We start from the raw sequence: 15,190 nt of genomic DNA, 5'->3' as shown, positions 1-15,190 counted from the left end.
TGAAACAGAAATTATATTTAGAGAATCTCTATAATGGCCAAAACTTCTTGTCCATGTAATGCATTCATGTAGCTTAAACAGGGTTATGGTTTTGATAAATGCTTGAACTAATCAAATGTATCTTTTGAATGCAATGTAAGTTGCTTTGGACAAAATCGTCTGCCGAATGCATGAATGAAAGAAAGCCAATAAAGTGATTAACGACATAACATTGCCTTTCATTGAGTATACAAAAAAATACTGAGACATTTTTCAAAATATGTTTGCTTGTGTTCCACAAAGGAAAATAAGTTATATAGGTTTGAAACGACATTAGCGTGAGATGTTTAAGCCGTTGCTATACAACCCTTGAGATTGAGATTATTTATTGTATTGTCCCAAAATCGTCCATCAACGATGTCTGAACACATACCCTGGTCTGATTTACTTCATCTTCATAAATGTTTTGAAACAACACTGTGTTAATCATAGTTTTGTTCCCAGTAACTGCTGTTTAGCTTAAGATAACCCAGGCATTGAGTCATCTGTTTTAAAACAGCCAGGATAACAGCTGTATAGGATGTCAATGATTCATTAATGTCAGTCCCTTCTCTGAGAGCCATGTCGAGTTTTCCCAATACACTCAAGTTCAGCTTTACCTGCCGGTAAAGGTCCTGCAACAGTTTTAAGAGACATGCATTCCTAGTTAAATGTTATCACACACCACAAATATGCTTTCTGGATGCAGACCAGAAACTGCTGTGAAGTTTACACAGGGCGTAAAAAGTATTCGGATATGCAAAGGGCTTGTGTTTTCAGACCAGAACCGAAAACTGAAAGACTAAAATCGTAGAAGAAGCGTAGGCTCACATGCCCAGCGCAGATCCCAAGCTAAGTGTAGGTTAGTGGTTTTCAAAGCCCAGTCAGTTGAACCGGAGTGCAGTCATTCATCGTCCTAGGATGGGATGCACTGCTCAAATATGACAATTTTAATCTTTCGATGGGTTTTTCCTCTTGAAAAAAACCCAAATTGGCTTGTGAATTAGACCCACCCCTATACTTTCGACTACATGCCTCCCCTTTCAAAACCCCGCCCTCCGAAGTCATGTCAGCCAATCCAATGTCTGCAAACTTGAATGAGTATATAATGATTGACGGCAGAAAGTCCTTCTGTAAATTAATGTGTAGCACAGTATGGGTTAATAAATCTTCAGTTCAGTATCTCCAGTAACTTTATTTTATACATTTTTCTTTCCTCTTTCAGGGTGATAGCATTTTTATTTTCCTTTGGAAAAAGAAATTGTAGCGACATTTCTGCAAAATATTGTTTCGCTGCAATTTCAATGTAAAATGTCCAGTGAGTTGCACTAAAAGAGGGTTCAGTTTCATCCAAAACATATGAATGTGAATCTGGCAGCGTTTTATGTTGGTAGTTGTATGTTACTGAAGCAGTCCGAAAATAAAATGTCTGTCAAGTGGTGCTAAAAGGTTAATTTACGTTATTTTGCTTTTGAAAATAACATACTATCTCTAGACCTAACGGAGAGTGTTAAAAAAAAAGCAAATGTAAGGCAAAAATGCATTTGGTGAAGCAGCCATGCCATTTTATCTGCTTCTTCAAGTATTTGAGCTCTTTTATCAAGAGTTGTGTTTCACGGGACTCGTACCTGAGTGCAATGCTGTACCAGCTGATGTACTACTGTACATCAGAAAAGACACACATATGGAGCTGATTATGTGATGCAAATGCCTAAATGTATTAGTTTACAAATCATGCATGTGGTAAAAGTGTATTGAGGTCATAAAATAGTATAGTGAAAAAAAACCACTCAAAAATAAGTCTTTATAAATCAAAAATCTGCCCCTGTAATCATAATTTACCTGAAAAGGAATGAAAGTTAGGACGTTGGGATGTCTCACAACACCTATTTATTTTTACATTTTACGGGTCAGATTTACTAACAGTTTCTTCCAGCGCAAACGCTCTTGGCGTTAATAAACTACTGTCAGGATTTACTTAAGACACACAGTGATAAATTAGGACTGAACAGGTGTGGACAGTGTTTTTTTTGCGGCTGACCTTTGACCTACATATGCATATGTTTTCCTTTCAGACGCAAAATCTATGGGAGGAGAGTATTTAATGAATCACACAAGCCAAGGTGATTTACTAAGGTTTGCGCTCGTCAATTTGCTGATGTTTCCACCATTATTCATTACCACCCCCCAAAAAAACGTGTTAAACCAGACGCTAACTGATAGATTGTGTTGGTCATTATGGAAATGATCCAGTTGTGTCTTTGTTTTTTAATTTGCACGTCATCAGCAGAACTTCCTCTCCCATCGGCGCTTTTTTGGGACTGCGCTCTCATGCTTATTTGCCCTGTTTAATAAATCTGGCCCTTTGTCTACTATCCCAAAAAATATTTACGGCCCCTTTAAGGCTGTTTATAAACATGGAGGAGATCATCCAGACTTGATCTGTTAAACTGCTCTAGGCCTAGAAGATGTTTGAGGACCCAGAGGAGCAGTTAAAACAGCCGTGTCAGGGAAATGTCACCGTAATATTCTTACCATGTCTCACAAAGCAGGAGGAAAGAGAGGTAACGCTGACTTCACTTAAACCTAAACCAACACAGTCACGTTTACCGGTTCTCTCAATTATTAGCATTTTACAAAAGTCCTTTAATCTGACGTGCCAACAGATAACTTCACTCGACAGCATGGAGAAACCATGTTATGGTTTCTGGTTCTGGCAGAAATGCGAATCTGAAAAGTCAGTTTAGGATTCGATCTCGAGGGAAGAGATTGGAAGACTGATCTGCGAACAGATGAGACCTGTAAGAGCAACACACTTTTCTAATTATCCCTCTTCCAAATATTGCTCCAGTGAGTCTTCGTGCCTTGGCTCGTGTTGCATCAAACCGCAATGACTTTCACGTGTCTTAACATATGTGCAATCATCCATGTGTACGAAGAGTTGTGTAACCGTAGAAAACAGGAGTTTTTAGGGTCATTTAAAAGATGACGTTGCTTTTGCTGATCGCTGGTAATTCCTTTCTCTGTGGATTAGGATCATGTTCAGAGTGGATTTATTCAGTTGAAATCTTGCTGTATGACATTTCTTGCTTTATATGGTTTAGTATAACCTATTAAAATTAGATCAAAGAGGGGCACCGCAACATATTTCATCAAGGATCTCACTTGAGAATAGACCGCTTCCTTTCCTAATGCTGTTTGCACAGGTGAGAAATCTGCAAGCTAGGCACCAATCCCATGATTGCTGTTACCTCAAGAAAGTCATGCGTCCAACACAAACAGTGTCCATTGTGATGTTCGAAAACGTGAAGTTGAAAACTGTGGCAAGGCCTTAGCATGACCTGCGTATTCTTGCCAACATTCACCTCCCGGTCTGTTTTGCCGTTTCAGAGCGTGCTGGCTTTGTGCTGGCCCGTCTTTTGTTGACTGTGTTATAAAAACATCTTCCTCCCACGCCGGGCCAGAAAGAGGTTTTCGGGAGCATTCATCACTCTACTTCAGGATAAAGCCATTAGCTTAGCATTTCTCTTGAGGGACACAAACAGCTTCTTTTTTTCTTTTTTTCTAAAGATGGATTGTTTTACCAACAACAATAAAATCAATCCAGTTGAGTTGGGAGAGTTGGGTCATAATAAAAAGATTTGTGTCCCTCATAAATATATTTAAAGATGATTACCGACTTGCACTATATCTTAATATACAGTGGTAGTTTTTCTAAGCACATGAGCAAAAATCTAATAACTTTATTTGGATGATTTTATATTTCTTTATGAAGATTTGGTCTGTCACTTCTTGAAATATTAGGAAATATGCACATTTTATAGACACAAATTACATTCTCTATGCACTTTTAGATTTTAGTTGATATAATGTATTATTCAAAACTCAAAACATAAAAAAAACCTTAAAAAACGTGATTTCATTATAATTTCAAGAATCGAACTCTCAATGGAAAGGTTAAAGTGCACTCATTTATATCACGTTTTGTCATATTTTTCAGTGGCGGATGATCATAATGTAATTTGTAATTGTTATAAATTAAAATCTTTCTAAGAAGCACCCTTAGTTTCACAATCTTGAGCCCAAGGCTTAGAAATGAAATTGAATTCTGTTTTGAAATTAATTTAAATTAAATTCTTAAGGCATCATATATTATGTATTATATATTCATACATGTTGAGTCACAAATAACTCAACATGTATGAAAATTGATTCATTTAGCATGTTGCAATTTATTAACACCATAATCACTTTATTTATCTGATAGAATATTTAAAATCTAGAGAAATTAATTTTTTGGACTTGAACATTCTTCCAGTAACATAAAAAGTATGTTTGTTCAAAGTTATCTGGTCTTTAATAACGTTATCCAAAACGTCTCGGTTACGTATGTAACCCTCGTTCCCTGAGTAGGGAACGGAGACGTTACGTCGGATGACGACGAATGGGGTTTTGCTTAGAACACCTATCGACTTCGAGTATTACAAAATGAGCCAATGGCAAAGAAATGCCATGGGTCTGCGGAATTTGCATAGCGTAACTCCGCCCCACCTCGTGGGTATAAAAGGAGGAAGCCGGCAACATGCAGATATGTTTCTTCGCTGAGGAGCCAAGACTGAGCTCAGGCGATCCCCGCGGTACAGCGGAAAGTGGCAGGCAGACGTAACGTGTCCGTTCCCTACTCAGGGAAAGAGGGTTACATACGTAACCGAGACGTTCCCTTTCGTTGTCACTCCAAGTTACGTTGGATGACGACAAATGGGGTTACCAGTCTAATCACGACACCTTCTCGGCTGTCTTCCAGTGCCCTGCTTAAATCTGAGATCCTTGTCGTGAGACTGGCACGGACGAAGGACTCCTATTTAGCACAGGAATACCAAGGTACACTGGGGAGCATATCCCATAGTTTAGAGGAAATATGCAATTATTGCCAACCCGGGGGGGGGGACTTAGAGAATACACCTATGACCCAGAGGGATGCATATGGAGAACACTGGGGTGTCCAGCCGCAGGTGGAATAATTCAACCTCAGGGGTGGCAAGGTGGCTTGCCAAGGGAAAGACACATGCTCAGAGAGGCTTACAGTGGAAATACACATGTGGGGGTCGCTCAGAGGAGGGACCATGCACACGGGAGGCACCTAGCCGACTGCAGGCAATAGACACTGGGGCCGACGTCACGAGTGCTTTCGGAGAAGCTCATCTGAGGAGAAATCGCACGTATCCAGTCCGTGGAGTGGAATGGCGAGCAAGCGAAGACATCTGAGCGGGTCCAGTACTAGATGGTTGAAGCGAGTACATGGGAGGACACTGGCTCCACTCGGAGATTGTAGAATCTGGCGAATGTGTTAGGTGTTGCCAGCCTGCAGCTCTGCAGATGTCTGTTAGCGAGGCGCCATGCGCTAGAGCCCAAGAGGACGCCACACTCCGGGTGGAGTGGGCAGTCACACCAAGGGGGCACGGTCGACCTTGCTGCTGGTATGCCAAAGCAATGGCGTCCACTATCCAGTGAAACAACCTTTGCTTGGAGAGAGCCTTTCCCTTCAGCTTCCCACCATAACAGACAAAGAGCTGGTCTGAGGTCCTGAAACACTGCGTTCTGTCTACATAGGCGCGGAGAGCGCGTACTGGACAGAGCAGTGCCAAGGCTGGGTCTGCCTCCTCCAGGGGCAGCGCTTGCAGGTTCACCACCTGGTCCCGGAAGGGAGTGGTAGGAACCTTGGGCACATATCCGGGACGGGGTCTCAGGATCACGTGAGAGTAAGCCGGCCCAAATTCCAGGCACGCTTCGTCAACAGAGAATGCGTGCAGGTCCCCTACCCTCTTGATGGAGGCCAATGCAACCAGGAGCGCTGTCTTCATAGACAGGAACTTAAGCTCCACTGATTGCAAAGTCTCAAAGGGAGCACTCTGCAGGGCAGTTAGAACCACTGAGAGGTCCCAAGAGGGAACGAGAGGAGGGCGAGGAGGATTCAGTCGGCATCCGTGCCGAGCGTGCCCTCGGTCAGGGAATAATACCGGTCGCAAAGGGTCGAGTTGTGAGAGGCAAACAGATCTATCTGTGCGTCCCCGAACTGGTCCCAAATCAGCTGAATCGACTGGGGATGGAGTCGCCATTCTCCAGGGAGGGGCTGAAGCCGTGAGAGCTCGTCGGCTGCACAGTTCAGGACTCCGGGAATGAAAATGGCTCGAAGCGACCTCAGATGCCTCTTACTCCATAAGAGAAGGTGGCGGGCGAGTTGCGACGTACGGCGCGAGCGTAGACCACCTTGACGGTTGATGACGGTTGACGGTCGATCGCTGCAAACCAATCCTGTGGCCGCACACATCCAGAAATGAGTTTGGCCAGGAGCATCTTGAAGGGCAGCCTGTGAAGGGAGCGGTTCAGATGCCTAGGTCCAGGATTGGCCGTAACCCACCAGACTTCTCCGGGACAATGAGGTAGGGGCTGTAAACCCGGACCTCATTTCGGCTGGAGGGACAGTCTCAATCGCACCCTTTGCCAGTAAGGTAGCAACCTCCACTCTCATGATAGGGGCATAGCCATCGACCAAAGTGGAGCGGACTCCCCTGAAGCGGGGAGGAGACCATGGAAACTGAATCGCATAGCCGAGCCGATGGTTCGCGCGACCCAGCGGAACAGATAGGGAAGCTCTAGGCAGGCTCCCAGCTGTGCCAGCGGCGTCAAGAACCACAGACGTCCCCCCGGTGGTGCAGCGAAGCGGAATGACCGGCCCAGACGTGGGCGGCATAGCGGCCCGGTGTGGGGGCAAAGTCATAACCGCACCCTGACAGAGGAGGCCAGGGAAGGACCAACGATCCACGGGGGCCTGCTCTGTCAGGCGTCTGGTGACTGAGGGGGACAGGGGCGAAGCAGTCCGTGGACGGCACGCCGTGTCAACCGCCTCTGGGACAGAGGGGGACGAGGAGAGCACGGCTTGTGGGCGTCGCTCTGTGTCGTCCGAGAACTCTGTATGCTCAGAGACGAGAGAGTCAGCTCTTTCTGAATAAGGATTCTTCCCCAGCCCTCCACCGGGGAAAGGAGTGGCCCTGCTACCAACTCCTGGAAAGAACTGAGTCTCATCTCTGAGCAGCCCATCTCAAAAGTGCCGCTTAACCCGGCGTTTAGCGGGGGGCGGGGCTGGAGAGGGCTGTGCCAGAGCCAGGCCCGGGTGAACGGGCGGGGTTGGAACCGTCGGAGGGCTCCTTCGGCGGTGGGCAGACTGAGGGATCTGAGCGGACGGCGGGGCCGTCGGGCAGAATAACCTCAATCTGCTCACGGGCGGTTGAGAACTGTTGGGCAGAAGCACTCAACCACATCGCCGAAGAGGCTGACCTGGGAGATGGGGGTGTCGAGCAGACGGGTCCGGCCGACATCGTGCACATCAGACCGGTCAGCCCCAGAATGGTGAACATCACCTGACTCCGAGAGCGTACGGCCACTTTCGTCGCTCGGAGAGCAAGGTCAGTGGCGGCGCGCAGCTCACTGAAGAGGCTCGGGTCAGTCCCGCCCTCCTGCATGTCCATGAGCATCTGGGTCAGGTAGACCAGCAGAACGGTCATGGGATGCAGTGAGGCGGCTGCCTGTCCTGTGGCACTATAGGATTTCACCACAGATTAGTGTAGACGAAAAGAACTACAGGCTTTGGACGGGTGCTTAGGATTGCGCCGGGAAGCACTCTGAGGACACAGTAGCATGGCAACAGAGCGTTCAACCGGGGGTACCCCAGTGTACCCATGAGCAGCGGCCCCTGAGGGGAGGAAAGGCGGATGAGACCAACGAGAGGACCCGTGATCTCATCATGCACGTCCGGGAGGAAAGATATTGGGGTTTGCCGTGGACGCTGGTCGGCGGCCTCACCCAAAAACCAATCGTCCCGGGAAAGCATGCCCGTCATCTCCGGATCATCGCCGTATCCACACCAGAGGCTGGCAGCTGTGACGAGTCGTCATTTCCAGAAGAATCAAGCCCACCTAGTGATGCTGCTACAGACACAGCATCATCCTCTGTAGCTTCAAATGAAAACACACAGGCCACCCGAGGGTAGACTCGTGGAATCATCATTTCGCTAGCGGGCACCGTCATTAAAGAGGGGGGCTGACCAACACCCTCAGGTCACCCTGGCCACCAGCCGAAGATCGGGGGGTGGATGAGGGCCTCTCACTGTTGCGAGTTCACCGAGTTTCGACCTATATATGACGCGATGATCACGTTCCAAGAGAGAACATGAGTCATCCACGAGCGCTGTTCAAGCATGATCAAAACCCAAACACACTAGACAGCGCTCGTGCCCATCAGAGTCCGATACCAGTCCGCTGCAACCAGAAATGCACGGGCGAGCCGTCTTTAAAAAGACGTGCCGCGTGCAAGCTCTTTTATGAGAGGAGAAAAAAACTTGATGTTGAAGCGCACAGGGAGACACACACACTGGCAGATCACTGCACAGATCAGCAGGCACTGTGAGCTCGCTGCAGATCGCCGTCACACCAACACCGGAGAGAGAAGCTCGTCTCGTAGAGCAAAGTCAGAGATGTCTGTGGAGTGAAGAAATACTCTTGGCTCCGAAGCGAAAACATATCTGCATGTTGCCAGCTTCCTCCTTTTATACCAACGAGGTGGGGCGGAGTTACACTATGCAAATTCCACAGACCCCTGGCATTTCTTTGCCATTGGCTCGTTTTGTAATACTCGAAGTCGATAGGTGTTCTAAGCGAAACCCCATTCGTCGTCATCCGACGTAACTCGGAGTGACAACGAAAGTGAACATTATTTATACATCGTTCATGGATTTTTTTTTTCTAAAAGATTTTAGTTGGATGTTTGTGTTACATTTTTTTAAATGTTACTGCTTGTTTCAGAATGATTAGAGAACATTCAAAAGTAGTGGTTCAACGAATCACAAAACTTCATATTATGTATGGTTCGGATCATATTATGGTTTTTGAGTCACGGATCGTATCATTTTACAAATGGCTTACAAACTTTGCTTTCCATATATTACTTAAAGCTCAGTTTAAGTACTCCGATACCACAGCATAAACTACTAGCCTAACTTATAAAGTTAAAACATTATTAAAGGCAATTGAACAGACAGTAAAAAGAACAAGTACTGTACACCAATTACATAAATGCAACATAAAGTTACAAATAAAGTAAGGTCTAACTGTAGTATTACTTTTGGGTACAGAAATGTAATAGTTAAATAAATAAAAAACACTTTTCACTGTATAAATTTAATATAGATTAATCTTTGTTAAAGCTGTGTTTGATTAACATGACAGACAACAGCATGTATTTAAAGGTGGCTGCTCGTTCACTTAAGACATAACCGAATGTGCTTACGTGAATACTTGCCGAGACGTGTATTCTGACTAAATCATTTGTGTGTATGTGTCCATCCAAGTGCACAGGGACTCGAAAGAGAAATCAATTTCGGAGTATCTGAAACACGCCTCTCTCTGTGTGTGCAAGATAACAGCGGGCGAGTACCAAATTCAATTTTATTTTGCCTCTTCTAGCGCTGGAATGGTTTTAAAATCTATTGAATGTGTAAACTAGCAAGACAAAACACGTGCAAATGATGACCTTTCACTCTATTGTGGTTAAACTTGCAATTGATCCGCGAATCACATGCATGCCGAACCGTGGGGCCTGGTCCGTACGGATCAACAGCGATGCGTTTAAAGGGGACATACTGTAACACACGCAGTTTCTGCCAATCTCATGTTAATCTTGAGTACCTATAGAGTAGTATTGCATCCTTCATATCTCCAAAAACTCTTTAGTTTTATCATATTTATAAATATGCTGTACCGATTCTTTCCGAAAACAGCGAAGCTCCTGGAGGCGTGTTCTGATTCACTGTACTGATTACCTACACCAAACACTGATCCCTAAACCTACCCGTCAACTGTAACCTTAGCTGGGCCATACTCGAAAAAAATCGTTCCAAAACTAATACAAATCCTGAAGGAGTGTATTTGGCACAGAAGTACATTGTCATATGTCAAACTCATTTGTTTAACTTTGGCCATGTTAAGCATGAGAGTCCATCTCTTTAGCAGTGTAAATAAGTCAGAATGCATGAAATAGCATTACACATCCCCTTTAACCACTATTCAAAAGTAACGATCCCACGTTTGCAAAATCCTGAAATGGAATTTTCCCTTAACATGGTCGTTTAGAACGTTCAGAGAACATTCAGAAATAACGGTTTCTAAACTTAATAAGAATGTTAGCAAATTGTACTTAGAACATGTTTATGTTGGGTTAAAATTTGTCAAACTGGCACAGACACCGGTTTCATAAAGTGACCCAGTTACTGTTATGTCTGGCTCTCAGACTGAACGCGTTACACAGGCCAGGGAAAGAGATTTACACGACACAGAGCCAATTTCTGCTGCATGTATCATTAATTAAGTCAAACTGAATCAAGCTCAGATCAGTAGACTCAATTAGCTCATTTCCCATTTGTCATCCAGCACTGATGAATTAGCACTGGTTGGGACTGAGACAGGAAATGACCAGCTGTCATAGAGCGTTTACAGCGGCGCCTCAAGGGGAAAACTGAAGGGGTCAACATTTGATGGCTTTGCTAAAAAACTGCTTCATCCTTTCCGGAATAAGTTAAAAGCATTGATAATTAATTTGAAGGATTCTCAGTTGTATTGATCTAATGCATTTAAAGGGTAAAAGCAGGAGCATCCCATTTATTGATTTTTTTCACCTCTTTCTCCTCAGGTCAGGAAGTGTCAAACACCACTGGGATGAAATCTACGCTTTTGTTGAACATTTGGCTGAGAAATTCACCAGGTACTAAACCACCGTCTCCAGAGAAAAACAAATGTATCAAACTATAGGACCCAACTGAATGAATGGCATGTTCCAGTTGCATAAGGTTTCTAATGTTTTTTATAGATGATTTTACAAATTTGTAACCATTTCTGGTCTGTTTTTCATCGTCTTACAGCCCTATGCTGCGAATGTCCTTCATCGTCTTCTCAACCAGAGGAACAACAATCATGAGACTCACCGAAAACAGGTGCAGAAACACACGTTCTCTAGTGCTTCAGTTCCCAACAGGGGGGTCTCTGCCCACAAGGGGGCGTCAGCGAGCTCTTTGGGGGGTCGCGTCATATTTTGAAAAGTGTTGAACAGTGAGCATTAAAGCAGTAGTCCGTAACTTTTTTTGTGTTCAAAATGTACTAAATTTATAGTACATCATGAATCCATTTTGCAAAACGTGTTTTTGTCTTATCCTATGGTACACCTATAATACTGTACGTGTTTATATTGGGACTATTTTACACTGTTTCGGGTCGTACCGCTGCGGTGTAGCCCAGTGCCTGCGTGACTCATCATAAACATAAACAGAGAGAAGTAGCTCCGGCTACAATGTTCTTCCGCAAGATGCATTATTCTGTTAATAAACGCATGTTTATTAATCGCTAGAGAGCCAAACGATCATATTACATTAGCTAATTTTATTCACGATCCCCTGGCTGACCAAAAATTGGGTTTTCAACGAGGTCCCAGACACCAGTCATTTTGTTATAGCCTATATTAATTAATTTTTCCCTACACACCAGTGTGAATACTGATATTTTTGTTATTGCATTTCAAATTGGGCCAATTAATAGGCTACTCCTAGGCTTACGTTTTTAAATTACAAATGGCCTACTGATGTTTTTGTTATAGTATTTTCTACATTATACGCTATTATTTGTGCATAAACATATCTGGTAATAGTAAAAAACATACTGTTTGTTTAAAAACAAAACATTTTGTCATCCTTGCTGCAAGCTTACAAGAGCGACAATATCATTAAATGTGAAGGGGGGCCCTAAAATATTTTCTTGGGAAAAAGGGGGGTCTCAGACAAAAAAAAGGTTGGGAACCACTGCACTAGTGATTCACATTTTTAGAATTTGAGTTCATTCTTCTCCTTTTTATTTTCATTTTTCAAAGGGAAACCATAAGAAAAGGCCTAAATGTTCTAAGACGAGAGATCCCAGGTGGAGATACATTTATGCATCTTGGTCTAGAAAAGGTAAAACTTTCAAATTAAGTCTGTTTTTCATTCAAATTAGCTATTTGAATGTGCTTCGCTTCTTTTTAACAAATATTATCGAAATTTTCATTTTCACAGGCAAACGACCAAATACACCAGGAAAACTTTGGTAGGCTTCCATTAAAGACGCCCGATGTCACCACTGAATAGAGTATTGCTGTTATAAAAGTTTGTTCTTACCAACAATGACGATCTTCACTCACTTTGTAGGAACTGCGAGTGTCATAATTGCATTGACGGACGGTGAGCTTCAAGAACATCAGCTGATAGCAGCTCAACAGGAGGTAACAAGCGTTCAGTCTGCAGACATTTATAAATCTAAAGGCTCATTTTTTTCTAATTGTGAATGCTTGATATTTAACCAGGCAGCACGAGCTCGGGGATTGGGTGCAATCGTGTATTGTGTTGGAGTTAAGGACTTCAATGAAACACAGGTGATGATGACAGTGATGATCTTTTGTTGATGGTTTCTTAAACTTGCATAATGACCAACACAATCTACCAGTTAGCGTCTGGTTTAAGACGTGCTTTTTTGGGGCGGTAAATAATGGCGCAAATAGTAAATACCAGTAAATTGACGAGCGCAAACCTTAATAAATAACCTTGCATGATTCATTTAAATACTCTCCTATTGCAGGGAAACTGCAATAAGGTCAGCCGCAAAATAACCCTGTCCACGCTTTTCAGTGCTAATTTATCACTGCGTGTCTTTAGTAAATCCTGACAGGAGTTTTTTTTAACGCTGGTGCAAGTTGCAAGTGAATCTGGACTTAGCTTGTTAACAGTTAGTTATTGGAGTGTTTTTAATTGCCATTTTTCCCTATCTCATATTTTAGAAATCATCATAAATTACTAAATCATTCGAAAGTTTACAATTTCGAAATTATCATTCAAAAGCTTAAACACCTTCCTATGAAAACTTTTTCGAAATTAAACGTGCTATCATGGAAACGGTACTTTACAACCTTTTAGCAGGTTTAATTTTTGTGATATTAACTTAACACAACTTGGTTAGACATATATTTTAGAGTCCAAATTATTTGGATAATTGGATAAATAAAAATGTTTGCTTTACAGTAAACTTAAACTTCTATAACTTTTTTACACTTTCGTTATTTGAAGCTGCTTCAATAATGTGAGTGTCTTCTTTAAATAGAGATCAATCTTACCAATCATTCATGAATTACAACTATTAAAGTCTATGCTTAAAAAGGGGGATGACGATTAACAGATGAAACTAGTTTCAAAGCATCAATAAGTTCTTCCATCTAACAAACAATGTTGGAGACTCTTCCTAAACCCTCAAGTATCCACTTACCAATTGAATGTTATTCAATATAAACCATGCACTTTATATAGTGGAAACCAGTTGAAGTCAACCAGTCGAAACTAAATAAACATCTGTTTTTCCCGTTCTAGCTGGCTACCATAGCGGACACCAGTAAGCATGTGTTTCCGGTCTTGGGAGGATTCCAGGCTCTGAGAGGAATGATTGACTCGGTAAACTGAAGCTTGTGGAAGATTCATTAAGAATGCATTTTGTGAATCTTCTAAGATGCATTTTCCTTACTCACAGGGTTAGTTCATCCAAAAATGAAAATTCTGCATTTAATTATTCATGTCGTTCCAAACAGATAAGACTTTTATAACACATATTATTTCTGTCCCTCCATTGCTTTTGTTTACGTTTGCTGATCAATGTTTATATGTGAATAAAAGCATAAATTAAATATGTTAATCATATAAAGCCATCGTGCCTCTTGGATTAAACGGCTTGATTAGTTTTATGATCTCTATATGAACATTTTGAAGGAGTTTTTGGTGAACAGACTTTTAATGGAGGGACAAAAATCTTAATTTGTCTGCCGAAGATGAATGAAAGCTTATGAGTTTGGAAAGAAATGAGGGTGAATAAATATATAATTTCATTTTTTGGGTGAACTTTCCCTTTAACAGCTTTTAAGTGTGGAATTTTTTCCATGTTAATTCCAAGCTTTTGGATTTTTTTTAAATCCAAGCTTAATATCCACCTTATTTTTCAATGTTTAAGTAAGGTATTTCCTGTGAATGTGCGAGACTTACAATCATTAGCTACTATGGGTAAATAACTAGAAGAAGAACAAAGTGCAGTAAATGGTAAAACTATTTGCACAACAAACCACCAGTGTGTTTATAATTACAACAAGACATTTAAATTATGGTAAGAAATCGTTTGTTTGCAACATAACAAGCTGTTTTGTACAGCTAAAAATAACCGTAAGCGAATGAAACCGGAAGCCTTGCACATTTTTAGCCATTTGTAAACTGATTCATCTGAACGTTTTACACTGTGGTATTTTCCCAAGACCAACGGAAGATAAAGCTTATCGCAGAAACCATTGGCACCAATGCAGAAATTAATAATAATAGATAAATGCATTTTGAACAAATTATTGTTTCATTTTATAAATTAAAATTGATATGAATGAAATGTTTTCTTTTTTAAGATCATCAAAAAAGCGTGTATCGAGATCTTGGCAGTGGAGCCATCCAGCGTATGTGCAGGAGGTATGATAAAAATGATATATAGTCTACATATATTTACATTAAATAATAATAATGCCCTTCATTTCATTTGCTAATAGCTATGTTCCTTCCGCATTCAAAAAACAAGATCTTATCATGGATACTTTTAGCTGTAGGAAATATGGATTCTTGTTAACTTACTGTAACTTTATGTCTGGCAGTGGATTATGTATGTGCCATAAATCTTTATGGTATATTGCAAGTCAAATTTAACTCAGTAAAGGCCTGTTCACACCAAGGACTAAAACTCTAACGGTAAAACTAAAGATATTGTTTAAAAATCTTTCCAGATGTTAAAGAATAGCAGAGTTAACACTGTAACGATAACGGCACAGAGAAACAACTGGAATCACTATTTTTTCCAGCAAATGAGTGATAAAAACATTAACAGCCAATCAGAATCAACCCTGCTGTAACGAGCCTGAACATTTAAAGCGACAGATCTTATATTTCTTGGTATGAACGTTCTTTAAATCTGTAAGACTGCATGATTAATTTAATTTCCATTCTTGCATACAGCAATGTTGCACACATTTA

The 15,190-nt window shown here is 42.0% G+C and overlaps 1 protein-coding gene across 2 annotated transcripts in view; it reads left to right on the top strand.

The window, feature by feature from the left end:
- antxr1c (ANTXR cell adhesion molecule 1c) overlaps positions 1 to 15,190 on the top strand; it is a 45,940-nt gene that overhangs the window by 2,913 nt on the left and 27,837 nt on the right. For both annotated transcript variants that reach the window (XR_013201258.1, XM_077224622.1), the window contains exons 2-9: positions 10,759 to 10,830; positions 10,988 to 11,059; positions 11,986 to 12,067; positions 12,167 to 12,197; positions 12,299 to 12,372; positions 12,454 to 12,522; positions 13,508 to 13,588; positions 14,575 to 14,635. Coding sequence is in view for 1 of the 2 variants with exons in the window: in XM_077224622.1 (XP_077080737.1) it covers positions 10,759 to 10,830; positions 10,988 to 11,059; positions 11,986 to 12,067; positions 12,167 to 12,197; positions 12,299 to 12,372; positions 12,454 to 12,522; positions 13,508 to 13,588; positions 14,575 to 14,635 (542 nt within the window). In the remaining variant the exon portion in view is untranslated. The remainder of the gene's footprint in view (positions 1 to 10,758; positions 10,831 to 10,987; positions 11,060 to 11,985; positions 12,068 to 12,166; positions 12,198 to 12,298; positions 12,373 to 12,453; positions 12,523 to 13,507; positions 13,589 to 14,574; positions 14,636 to 15,190) is intronic.

Source organism: Siphateles boraxobius, unplaced genomic scaffold, assembly GCF_051911475.1.
Source record: "Siphateles boraxobius isolate OS27281-9 unplaced genomic scaffold, OSU_SipBor_1 90, whole genome shotgun sequence".
Classification (NCBI taxonomy): domain Eukaryota; kingdom Metazoa; phylum Chordata; class Actinopteri; order Cypriniformes; family Leuciscidae; genus Siphateles; species Siphateles boraxobius.
This window is presented reverse-complemented; position numbering and strand designations above follow the sequence as displayed.